Consider the following 13573-nt stretch of genomic DNA (forward strand, 5'->3'; position numbering starts at 1 on the left):
AAAATAATTAATTATAAAAATAATAAATCATTTTGTAATTGCAAAATTAATTTCTATAAGATGGTAACTTTTTATAATTTCTCATAATTTGAAGTAAATTTTTTAAAATTTTGAAGATATATTCATTTTTAATATAATTTTAGTTATTTTTATTCCATTATAATCGGTTATTAAAATTAAGATAATTTTATATTTATATAAAACTAATTATTTAATAAATTTTTATTGATGGTTCGAAACAAAGTAATAATACTTTGTTTTAAAACATTATAAAAATTTCCAAACTCAAGATTTTTTAGCCGTCCACTACCGATGTTCGGCAACAAATGCACTTAATCAGTCCACTGATTGCCTCAAAAGAAAAAAAAGTCCATTAATTAGGCCGAAATTGATGATTTGGAGACAAATAGGGACTTCTTCTGTGGCCTTAACTATCCGAGGCACGTGTCCGCCACGGTCTAACGGTTCCGGTAATTTTAGTTTAGCATTACAAATTAAAGAAAAATAAAAATCAATATCTTATTTATTTATATATAAAAGTTCTGTTCGATACCAGTTTTGCTTTCCTTGACATAATAATAAGAATAAGATCACCAACGCCCCTTTTTACCTTTTCTTCTTTTCTTCATTTCCCTCTTCCTCTGAGAAAAAGAAAAGCCCATAAGAAAATCGGAAAAAAGATTGAAGAAGAGATGTCAGAGAAATTCTCGCCAACTTTAAGGATTGGAGATCTCAGCGATTTCATAGCACCCTCTCAAGCTTGTGTTGTTTCTTTGAAGGGTTTGAAATCAAACAGCAAGAAACCTGAGGTACTTGCTATCTTTTGTGATTAAGAGATTTATTTTAGCTCCAAAATGTTTGATTTTTTGTTAAAAATATTTTCTGGGTTGTTTGAAATTTAGGTGAGGGTTTCTAATAAGCAGCAAAGTGAACCTGTTAAAATCTCGCTTAAGGACTGTTTGGCATGCAGGTAAGTTTAGTTCTCCTGTGTAGTTCTTTTGCTTATGTTGTTGTTGTTGTTGGTTGCTTAGTAATTTTATTCAATGTTTTGTATTTCAGTTTCTACTGTATGTAGATTCTCATGTGTAGTTCTCTGACGGTATAACGGTTCCGGTTTTTTCCTTTTTCTTTTTTGACTTCTTTAAAAATGGATACAGGGCTTGTTTGGAATAATTCATTTGCAAGAATTGAATTCAATTAAATTCATGCAAAATCATGTCAATTTTAGTATGCTTTCATTTCTTTCAAAATGCTTTCTCTTTTTCCTTTGGAAGTTGAGATAATTGAATTCTAGCAACTATGCGATTCCCAAACATGAAAATTCAGCAAATAGAATTCAATTAAATTGAATTCTTGCATTTCTAGACTTCCCAAACACATTCATAGTGATTAGAAGCAGCCTGCCTTTCGAAATTTATTGTAAATATCTTGCACTGGTACGATGCATGCAAAACATGTGCAATTGACTCTTTAATAGAAGTCTGCAATAAATGCTTGGACCCTTGGTATTCATGATCTTTTTTGGGTGACAATGCAGTGGTTGCATTACATCTGCGGAAACAGTTATGCTTGAGAAGCAAAGCTTGGATGAATTTCTTTCTAATATTGATAAAGGAAAAGCAGTTGTTATTTCACTCTCTCCGCAATCCAGAGCCTCTCTTGCAGCTCATTTTGACATCTCACCCCCTCAGGTAGCTTCTTGGATACATCATATGCGAAAATGTTTTTGAAGTGTGAAAAGTGGTTACTTCTAACACGCAAATTCTTGCAATTCTTGCAGGTTTTCAAGAAACTTACTACGTTTTTTAAGTCCTTGGGTGTAAAGGCAGTATTTGATACAAGTAGCAGTAGAGATATAACACTTATTGAAACTTGTAATGAGTTCATTACTCGGTACAAACAAAGCCAATCAAATGATGATGAAAGATCTAAATCAGCTCTACCTATGCTTTCGTCGGCATGTCCAGGTTTATTTCTTGGCAATAGTATAATTTCATCTCTTTCTATTCTCCCTTCTCTCTCTAGACCCTGCTGACATTCAACGGACAAGATAAGAATGGTGCATGTCACATAATATTAGTAAAAAGGGTAGGTCTATTCAGGGTTGTGGACAAAATTGTCAAATTTATATTTTTCTGCATTTTCAGGTTGGATATGCTATGCTGAAAAACAACTAGGATCTTATATTCTGCCTTATATATCTCCAGTGAAGAGCCCTCAACAAATTGTTGGAGCTACCATTAAACATCAAATATGTCAAAAGATGGGCCTTAGGTATTTATCGATTCTAGTTATTTCTCAGTGCCGAAGGCTTATTTGTTGATGTTAACATATTCTCTTTAAGAATCACATATAAATGAATCTGTGGCTAAACCAAATTAGCACAGTGAATGCTAGCTGGGAGATGCACTGTATCTTAAAATAGTTTTGACTGTATAAGCTGAAATACAGACTAGTAACTGTAACCATACCAGTGGTTACATATCCTTGGCTTTTCTGAGTTGCCTGTACTTAATGATGACCGGTTGGGATACCTCGTGAATTGAACAAAATGAGGTGCAGGGAATATATTATGTAAGTATGTATATTAGAGGATTGATTGTCTTTATTACCTCTTCATCCTATTTGTTTCCTCCTTCCAATGCCCCCTTAAGAGACCATTCAAGAAGAAACCCTGGTGTTGGACTTGAAAATCGTATAATGCATTATTGCATGTATTTTTAGGCAGGTTCATCTGTAAATATTGCTCTCTTTCCCCATTTCCAACTTGACCTTCTCTTCTTCCTTCTCTTACTCCTACTTGTGGTCATTTCCCCTGTCTCTCTCTTTCTTTTCTTTATTTTATTCCCTTCTTTAATATTTTTATTTTTCTTAGTTATGATTGTTGGTGATATACAGATAGCTTTTCATCTTCATAGCTCATTGTACTTAATGTGGTTATCTTTATGTCTGTGGGAGTTGGAACATGAAGGAAGTTAAGATGTTCTTTTCCTGGTCTATGTTTATTTTTTAATTGCTGAAGTGATGAAAACTTGTTTAATAGGCCGGACGAGGTTTACCATGTGACTGTGATGCCTTGTTATGATAAGAAGCTCGAGGCTGTGAGGGATGACTTTGTAATTGAATTGGAATCTCAGGAAGAAAATGGTGACAGTCTTGTTAGGATTGCTGAGGTAGATTCTGTTTTGACATCTGGAGAAGTTTTAGACTTGATCAAGGTGAGATTATGGTTTTCCTTTTTGCTAACATCTATAAGCTTTCTTGTTAAGCGTGTCTTCTTATGTTACTAAGAAGTGCTCCTGCATGTTTACACACTATTTCATCAATTATTGCAGTTGAAAGCAGTGGATTTTCCAGCCTTAGAAGAATCTCCTCTAGATAGAATGTAAGAGTTCAGATACCTTGTAAGGCTCTATTTGTCATAAGGGCATTAACCACAGGGGAAAATCTCTGTTAACTTTCCTGCAGGTTTTCAAATGTAAATGAAGAGGGACATCTTTATGGAGTATCTGGAAGCTCTGGTGGTTATGCAGAAACAGTGTTCAGGAATGCTACTAAAACATTGTTTGGAATAGAAATCAACGGTCCTTTGACATTCAAAACTATAAGAAATACAGATTTTCGTGAAGTGACACTGGAAGTAAGCACATTTAAAATTTTGTCCTTCAAAATTCTATTTACAGATTAAGCGGGCGTTGATATTCTTGTGAATACATCATTAACAGGAGACTGGCATTAGGCATTACGCCCCTCTCTTTTCCCTTTTAAGTGGTTGTGATATAATTTTCTTTTTTCATACATTTTAAATATGCCAAGTGTTTGTGTCACCTAGTTAAGTAACATTATATAGATTTAATAATTCAAGGCCTGGTTATTGCTTTTAATTTGTATTTATATTTTTGCGCCATCACGTACTGCAGGTAGATGGACATGTTCTGTTGAAGTTTGCACTGTGTTATGGCTTCCAGAACCTACAAAATATTGTTCGAAAAATTAAAATGCAGAAATGTGATTATCATTTTGTGGAGGTTATGGCATGTCCATCAGGTTTCTTTCTTATCCTTTGTTCCTTCCCGCCTTACTATTCTCTTACTTCTCACACAATGGTAGTTGTAGTCTCAATCTACGTAGATGTAGATGTGCTATATATGCATGTCCAATCAGTTTGCCTTTTACAAAGCTAGAATTGGTGTGTTAACTGATCACCTTTTTGGTCTAACAGGTTGCTTGAATGGTGGAGGTCAAATCAAACCAAAGCCAGGGCAATCTCCTAAGGATTTGCTTCAATCATTAGAAACCATTTACATGGAAAATGTGAGTATTTATCTGAAGCATTAGAAACTATAGTGTTTGCAGTTTACTATTTATAAGTCTACAAGTTCATATTGAGAATGTTTAGTATTATATACAATGGAACAAGATATCGTTGTTTACCATCAGTTAACTATGATTGGATCACCTAATTAATGGGTAAAAACTTTTGGATACTCCATTTTCAATGAAATTGTTGAAGTTTCTTTCTGGGAGCATTTGAAGTGTAAGACCTTGCGTATATTGATTATATTTCTTCAATGGTATTACTTTCCTAAGAGAAAGCTGAGTATGTTTAACTAAATTATGTAGTTCGCAACATTCAAATGATAAATTATAGTCCAACTGTTGAGTTGCTTAAAATGAGATTTACTGCGCGAAAAGGAATTGAGGGTTGCATCTGCCCATACTCTCGTTCTGAACTCAAATTGATGCATATATTTTGCTGTGCCTTTAATTTTAACCTGGCTGCATCTATGGATTAACAGTTTATTCTTGATCATTTTATAGGTTTTGGTGGCAGATCCCTTTGAGAATCCTCTTATTAAAAGCTTGTATGATGAGTGGCTTGAAGAACCTGGATCCGAGAAAGCTAAAAGATATTTGCATACTGAGTATCATCCTGTGGTAAAAAGCATAACATCTCAGCTACATAATTGGTAATGCTGGTCCATGCTGGTCCATCTCAGCTATTCTCTTTCTTTATATTATTTTGCCAATTTTTTGGGCTTGTATTCTCCAAAGTATTGGTGCAACCTCAGGCTTGTCCATGAGATAGCATTTTGCCATGGAGTCCAGTTTTGGTAGAGTAAAATATTTGTTATTGTACCAGCCACACTCTTTGTATATGGTCATATACCAGAAGAAGCCTTTTAGATAGAAGAAAATAGGTTATGGTGCTGTCACCTGTCCCTGCTTTTGTTTCCTTACTGGGATGAAGGTTCCAAATAATGTTTCATCCATTCATGTACATACTGTTTTCCTATTTTTTGTGTACTTGAAACAGGTCTTCAGGTTTAGCAGCTGCCCTGGTATTGACATGAAATAATATTATGTATCAGTTGCATAATGGAGAAACTCTAGAATTTTTAGATGGGAGTGTGCCATGGTGATTTATAGTTTTCTGTTCTATAATGTTTTGATTAAATAGGTAGGATTTCTTGGCTTTATTTATTCTGTTCTTTCTTTTGGTAATTCATCCAAATTCTTATGGGGTGAAAAATCTCAAGACTGCATGCCCTGACTAATGCACTCGAACATGGTGGCATGGTTGGGAGATTTGACGAGTTTGAGCTTTATTTCGTTTATTATTGAATCAATAACTTCAGTTTAGTTTAGTGGCTAAATAGTATTATAGAGAATCAATTATTGTTAACTTGAACTTCAGTTGAGTTTGAGAAGTTATAGAGGAGGCAATTGCCCTCTTTCTTCTTCTTTCTTTTTTTCTTAAGAAAAAAAAAAAAAAGAAATCATTTTAATACTGATTTCTCGTTAATTTCTAAAATTGTATTTTATGAACTTGAAATATTTGTCTTTAATTGGGTTTAGCTGTTACTAATTTGTTCCTATAATTTATGAATCTGGTTTTCTGCCAATTGAGTTTACAATTAATCTATAAATAAATTAAAATATTTATTATGAAAATAAAAGCATTTTTAATAAAATTGTATAGTTTTTTTATTTTATTTTATTTCAGTAAACAAGTATAAGTAGGCGTTTTTATAAATATTATAAGTACAAATATATCTACTTTATACTTAGATGTTAAATTATTGATATTTTAATCAATGAGTTAGTTCAGAATTGGTGGCTCATGAATCTAACCAACTGAATTATTTTTATTTTGAGCTCACAAGTTGTGTTGAATGAATACAAGTGAGAGCTTTTATCTAATGGAATTGCACAATATATAGTTATGCTCTGTACTGTACGGAAATAATTTCTAAGTCTAATTTAAACAGTAATAAATAAAAATATTAAAATAAAACTTTTTAAAATCTCTTGCTAAAAGGAATTTATCTCTGCATAGTGGGAATTAATATGTACATTTTTATTAGACATTAATACTGATTTTTGTTAAAAACAAAACTTTATCCTGATTTAATAGAAATTAAATTTATACGAGTCATACTTAATAATAAATTTATAAATTAAATTTTTTTTATAAATTTATCCTTTTTAACTCTTTTGACTTTTAAAAGAGATAATAGTTAATTTTAGTTAGTTTTATTAAATATAAGAGTTTTAGAGTAATAAATAAAATATGAGCGGCAATTTATGTATTAAATCAAAATTCAAGAAGTATATACACTTTCTTTTTGAGGTACTACCAGAAAAAATTCTTTTAGTAGTAGAAATATTTTTTTAATATAAAATTATAAAATAAAAAAATAAAAAAAAAAGTATAAATTTTAAACACCAAAGAATCACTAGTATAATATATAAAAGTAGAATGGACAAATAGTAATTATTTGTTAATGTATGTACTTAATTTTGACATTTTTTTAATAAATTATATTAAAATATTGTAAACTTTACTTTTATACTGCATGCAGAATAGATAATTAAGTCAAAATATGAACTTTGTGATGAAACCTGTATTGAACTATAATTTTTTTAAAAGTAATAAAATTAGTTAGGTCCTAGAAAATATGACTAGAGAAAGGTTTTAATGTATTTCTACCGAAACTTGTCTTTTACTATTTGAACAAAAACTTGACTTCTATAATATGATTAATGTACTCTTAGGCAACTCAAATAAGTAGTTATTATTTGTTATAATTTTGTTGGTTTTTAGTGTTAAAAGAGGGAAAAGGAAACAACAAACAAAAATAATAATAATAAAAATAATTTGGATGTTAGCAATTATTGTTAAACATTATGGGGCCAGAAATATCTCTTAGTTGAATTATTTGCTTTATACTATAGTAATTATTGTCTAATGCTCTTAGTAATAAATTGTTTATTCCAAAATATAGATTGATTATATTGTTCAGTTTTAAATTAATGCACAACAGCTCGACTAGAAAGAATCGGTAAAGAAATCTCATGTAAATATGGTAATCTTTCGGATATCTGAATTGTATCCCAACTTCTTATTTGTGAAAAAAAATAAGAAGAGAGAAGAAGTTTTTAATATCATTCCTCTTACAATAATTGATACTTGAAGGGGATTTTAGATGGAATGAAAGAATAAAAAATGGATTCAATTTGGGTAGGTTAAATTTCTGAATCACTTTTTCAATAGTATGTTTCAAGTTTCTTTAGATAATGAAGATCTAGTTTTAGGTTATGCTTCAGGAAGGATTCACCGTAATTTTTTTATATTTATACTGCTCAGAAACAATTAATGTTAAGTACTTAGAATCTGACCATAGCACTTAATTTATAGACTTCGTAACAAATAAAAATTTAAATGATTAGTCAGTTTTCTTTTTTTCAACTTAAAAAGTCCTTTCACTTTCATCACTTTCAAGGGATACAATTCGCAATTTTAAAGTTTAAAGAAACTTATTTTCTTCAAAAAAAGTATATATATTTAAAATTTAAGGGATGACAAATATAAAAATAAGAGTTTCTGTTTGTAAAATTTATGAAAAATGTCGACTGATACGTAGAAAGGGACGAATTAGTTACTACTTACAGGAATGAACCCAATCCGGAATATGAACCATAAAAGAAAATGCCTATTAAACCGATCACAAAAATACCAGTTACAGTACCTATTATCCAAAGAAGAATTCTTCCAGTAGTATCGGCCATTTATCCCACTTCCCTCCACATTTAATAAGTGGTCGTGCTAGAGACATAAACAGTTATAGATAATTATTAGACGATATCTTTCCAATGGAATAAGAGAATTTCTATTCTTATTTATTATTCTACTATTTTATTTTCTTCTATTAATTGAAGAAATAATTAGAAAATAAGAGCAAGTACAATTATCACTCAAACACCAAACCAGTATTCTTGTTTTGCTTTTTTGAGGGAACCAAACCAGTATTCTTTCTATAATGTCATACTTATTTTCCATAAATTTCAATTCAATTCTAAATTTTTCAGTTGTTTCAACAATAATATTTTTAATTGAAAGGGAACCTGAGATCATCCACAGGTCTAGCAACTGCAATCTTTTGAACTGCCTCATCCGCAAACAGAAACATCCATATAATATTCCTTGCCTCACAAGCACCAGGATCCATATGAGTTGACACTTCGACACCACCAAGATAAAAGAAAATAAGTGGAAGATCTTTGTTTCAGTTCCTTGACATGGGGACAATTACTGCACATCCCCCTCCGATGCAATGCTATTCCTTCTATACTGTTCCTTCAGTTGGATAACACTAGGCAAGTACAATAGATGTTCTTGCCAAGGTCCCTACCTAGAGTTCTCATCACAGGCTTAAAGCAGAAGATAGATTCAGATGCCTGTAGTCTGTAGTTGATGAGATTGCTTATATCAGATTTGACAATGTAACTAGAAACTGAATGTTAATAGTTGAGCATGACAAAGAACAATAAGCGCATTATTTCTGCAAGCTACTAAATACTTAAAAAAGAAGAAAGACTTTTGGGCAAAGTTACAGAGGAAATGAAATTTGGCAGCAGCAAAATTTTAGTATTACGATTCAGATACTGATGCGGACTTGAACAACAGCACAATGTAAGGCATATGACAACTTTTCTGACTTGCAATTGTAGCTTTTCATCCCTTATTCAAGTGCTTGAATTGCACCATGTACAGCTAGGAGCTACTAACTTAAGTCTGATGTCTCTGCTTTCTACCGCAACTGTAGTCCATAATAACAAAAACTAAGGGCGAATGCTTCGTCGAAACAAGTAAGACATCAAAAATGTCTTAGGGAAATTTGCTTTCCATATGTGCATTTGCTTTCATCTGATCTGTGGGTTGCTCTCACCTTTGTGCTTCCTGCATTGTTGTTGATCTTGTAGCAATCAGAGCTCTTAGACATCTTCCTGATTCGAGAGTTGAACCTAAGTTCATTAGACATTTGCCTATTTTCCTCGGATAAGCTTTCCTCAAGTGGAGAATCATAGCCAATAGCCTCAAATTCCTACAAGACGTACAAATTCAACAATGAGAAAAAAGTGCAAAGGATACATGTCATATAAAGAGGCATTTCTGGGAAAGTATAATGTTGGAACTCAAGGAAGTTGCTGTGCTTAACCTTGGATTTTGTCTTGGCATAATAAGGAGTTAAACACGGATTGAAATCCTTTGGAAACATGTCATCTGGACTGCCAGGGCTTGCAGCATCACAGGAGCTGAACTCCTGAATAAAGTGATAAACCTATTATAACAAAACAAAGCTAAAGGGAAGGAAACTTGAACTCCACTTGCTTGCTAAAGTTTTTGAAAAAGAAGAATCATCTCATTTCTTGGACGCAGCATTTCGACAACAAAATAACTTAGAAAATTTTTAACTGGGCAGTCTAAATACCAATTTACCATCCAAAAAAGCCAAATCTGATATTGAATTGGTTAATATATCCAATGCTTTTAGTTTTGACAGTTTTAGTTGAGTTATATCAGTTAGTTTCAAGCCAACTCCTCAAAATTGTATAAACAATAATGTTTTATTATATTCTAGTTGAAAGTGTTATCTTTTTCTTGCTCTATCTTTTCCCAGCACTTCCATCTCTTCCACCCTTTTCTCTCTCACCTTTATAAACCATTTTCTTCATCCTTGGAAATTGGAAAAGAATAGCAATAATGAAGCAAAAGAATCTTTTAATTAGTAAAGTTGTCCTATCTTTCTTACAAATCACTTTCTTCATCCTTGAAAACTGACAAAGAAAAAACAGTAATGAAGCACATGAGTTTTTCAATTAGTGCAAAAGATACATAGAGCAATGAGGCATAAACCAAAAGAAGGATAGAAAAATAAACCGTAAGGGTAGAGATTGTTTTCTGTTGTAGAGAAGCAGTTTTTGTTCATTTTGTATCAGTTTATGAATTGCAACTAACTGGTGCAATTCGACTCAGACTGTCAAAATTAAAAGCATTGGATATTCACAAATTCACGAAAAAGGTTTGGCTATTTTCTTTTGTTATTAAACCTATATAAAGATTCAAGATAATGATTTTGAATGTTAGGCAGCTGTGACTCTTTGCTCAGAATTAGGTTTTGTAATCTGATCTCTTGCAACGAGACCGGACCTAAACCAAGTATAACTATCAACTGTTGCTCCAAATAGGAGTTATCTGCAAGCATACTTACTAATGAATTAGTGGCTTCCTCATGATCATATGTTGGTGTCCTTGGCGAGCTTCCATGATTTTGGATGCATGCCCTTGTATATTTATCAGCTTTCACCTGCTCATGGCAAAAAATATGTACTGCAATCATACTTCCCAAATAATAACATAAAAATGAAAATTAGTTATATAAGGAGATACAGGTATAAAGAACCACATCACTATGCTCAGCCTGCAACATCTAGTGAATGACTCAACACCATATCTTACAACTACCTCTGTTTTTAATCATCTTTGAAAGAAAATTCTATAACAACCTTCAGATTTGATGCAAGAAGAACTTCGCTCCAATGTATATGAAAGGCTAGTTACATAATTGAGCACCTTATATATAGCAAGCTCTATAGATGCTCGATACTATTACGAAGACTTGAACAAAGTGAATCTATATGCTCTAGTTTTGTGTTTTCTGAAGCAAGTATTGACTCCACCCCCTAATGGCTCGATGTTATAGAACAAGCTCATTAAGAATTTACAAGGATTAAGGTACATGAGTGAATAGAATGAGAACAAATTTAACGGTAAGGTACAGAAAAAAGAAATTAGAAACATGGAAATGAATTTACAAACATTTCTACAATAAGATAAATGGAAAAAGAAAATTATGATACCTCAGCAAGATCCTCAGCGAGGCATTGTAATTGGCCTGTAAGAGAAGTGACCTGCTTCTGGAGAGTTGGAATGAGTTGTTTGGCTTGCTTCAATTCGGATCCTTGCTTCTCTAATAGTTCTTGAAGCTGAGAATTCATTACATCAGGAAAAAGAATTGCACTTTTTAGTGCCTTAATCTCTTCCCTTTGCTTCAAGCATAAATCCTTCAACTTCTCAACCTGCACTTACCATGTAAAGCAGTTATAATTAATACAATCCCCATATCTACCTAGCAAAAAAGCATACAAATTAAATAATGGCCAATATTTGACAACAAAAGCTTCGATTTTATCCAAAGAATTCAAGCAAATGAACCAAAAATGCGGTCTTTGAACATTCAAATCCAGAATTCAAAACCCATTCTTCTGATTAACCAATTCTGAAATCAGGGACAAAAAAGGAAAATTAAACAGTAGAACTCTACTCACTTCTCTGTTCTTGGACTCAAGCATCAACTTTAACTCAGCAATCTCCATCTCCTGCTCTTTATTAGCACTTAAAAGCTCTCTTTCACTCCTCAAAACCATAGCCAAAGTCCTTGTATTGCCACTATTAACATTCCCTTTCACCTCTGTCAACGCCTTCACCGTCTTTTTCTCCTTCCCAAACAATTTCTTCTGCAACCCAATAAAGCTCGTACCTTTTCTCGCTGTCTTCTTCAAGTCCTCAGCAATCAAATCACAAGGAATCACGAGCCCTGCTGCTTTATTACTCGAAGACCCTTTACCCATTGGTCTCTTCTCCATGAATTTCTTGACCATTGAGCCCAGGTTATGATCATTGCTCTTGGTTTTGATCTTCGTTTGAGATAGATCAGATGGCTTGGCTTTAACTAATGCTCTCGAAGTGTTTTTTGTTTGTGGGTTGTAATTAAATTCTGTTGAAGAAGATGGGTCTGAGAAATGTGAAGAGGTTGTTGAAGATCTTGAGTCGTACGAATTGTAACGAGAAGCCATCTATGTATTTGGTTTTGATTGGAAAGGAAGAAACTGAGACAAATAGGGTAAGAAGAAGAAGAAGATAAAGTGACCTTTTCCTTTTTCTGGGGTATCTTCAAACGTTTAAGACACGTTGCAGCGGCTTCGCTTGGCGCTGTCTGGATTCAAATTTTCATGGGCGCGGGCTGTCATCGATTGTCATAGATTGAACTGTGCGCGTGTCGTGTCGCTGCCTCTGTGTGTGGTGTCTAAATTATTTTGCACTGACAAAGTTACGAAGTTGGTATTTAAATTTTAATATTTAAATTATTCTTTGTTTAATTAAATATTTGAACTTATTAATAATGTTCATTATAGTGTCTGATTTTATAAGTTCAATTATTTATATAATTTATTTTAAATAATAAATTAATTTTAATATTTTCTTTTAAAATAATTCTTATTTTTTCTTTCAATTTTCAGCATCTTTTAAAATTTCTTTGTTGCTTAAGAAATAATATGAAAAAAATAGTTAAAATCTTTACTTTTCTTGCATCAATATATATATATTACATCAAATAAGTATGACTGAAAATAATAAGAGAAAAAAGATAAAAAATTTAATTCTTTTAAGAAAAGTAATTTTTAAAAATAAATATGCTGAGTAAATTTTTTTAAATAAATAAAAAATAAAAAATAATACAATGTTTTTATTTTTTTACTATAAGAAGATTTAATAAAAATAATATATATTATACATAATTAAAAAGGAAAAAAACACTTACTGGTGATTTCATAAAAATATTGATTAGTATTAGATCAAATTATAATTCACAAAGAAATTATATTTATTATTCACAATCTAAATACTAAAATTGTTTAATTGGTATCAAAAATTCAGAAAAAGTACTTTCTCTTGTGTTTCATGTATGGATATGTTGTTTTGTAGTAGCAAGTCACTTAAAAAAAGTTAGCTTTCTATTAATTGCTATGTTGGTAACTTCCCTGGTAATTATCAATATAAATAATTAACAATAGTTATTATTATATTAATACAATAAATAATAATAATTAATATAGTTTTATTAAATTGAATGTGTTTTGGTCAATTCGTCACGAGCGACCTGATCCAAATTTCAATATCTTCCACTCGTACTGATAGAGTTCATCATTAGTCAACCCCCTTATTTGTCTAGCATTAAAATTCCATTTCAATCATCCCAATTTAAATCAAATAAAAAAAATTAATTTAAATAAAACTTATTTATTAATTATTATTAATATTATCATTTATTAAAGGAAAATTCTGGATATTACAACGTTGGCTCAATTTTAGTCGTTCTGGTTTGAGATGGCCAAGATTTTGACTAATACGGATTAAAAGGTATTTTATTTCATATTTCTTAATAAA

General features: G+C 31.6%; 2 protein-coding genes across 3 annotated transcripts; one reads left to right on the forward strand and one right to left on the reverse strand.

The window, feature by feature from the left end:
- The first annotated feature begins 537 nt into the window (after positions 1-537).
- On the forward strand, positions 538-5404 carry LOC8282854 (protein NAR1). Its single transcript, XM_015721605.3, has 11 exons — positions 538-809; positions 903-970; positions 1538-1691; positions 1781-1967; positions 2148-2274; positions 3044-3218; positions 3336-3385; positions 3469-3640; positions 3921-4047; positions 4223-4314; positions 4822-5404. Exons 1-11 carry the CDS (start codon positions 693-695, stop codon positions 4972-4974), a joined length of 1422 nt encoding a protein of 473 aa, XP_015577091.1. The 5' UTR covers positions 538-692; the 3' UTR covers positions 4975-5404.
- A 3351-nt stretch (positions 5405-8755) lies between these two features.
- LOC8282853 lies at positions 8756-12374 on the reverse strand. Of its 2 annotated transcripts, none has more exons than XM_048370200.1 (5): positions 11674-12374; positions 11206-11424; positions 10557-10652; positions 9504-9626; positions 8756-9389 (listed from the first exon to the last, which is right to left on the reverse strand). In XM_048370200.1, the coding sequence occupies exons 1-5, from the start codon at positions 12199-12201 to the stop codon at positions 9162-9164; spliced, it is 1194 nt and encodes a 397-aa protein (XP_048226157.1). In that variant the 5' UTR covers positions 12202-12374; the 3' UTR covers positions 8756-9161. The 2 variants fall into 2 exon arrangements, with proteins under 2 accessions (XP_048226157.1, XP_002522905.1); XM_002522859.4 differs by having other exon boundaries at positions 9504-9608; positions 11674-12365.
- Positions 12375-13573: the final 1199 nt, after the last annotated feature.

The sequence above is a fragment of the Ricinus communis genome, chromosome 10 (assembly GCF_019578655.1).
Source record: "Ricinus communis isolate WT05 ecotype wild-type chromosome 10, ASM1957865v1, whole genome shotgun sequence".
Lineage (NCBI taxonomy): Eukaryota > Viridiplantae > Streptophyta > Magnoliopsida > Malpighiales > Euphorbiaceae > Ricinus > Ricinus communis.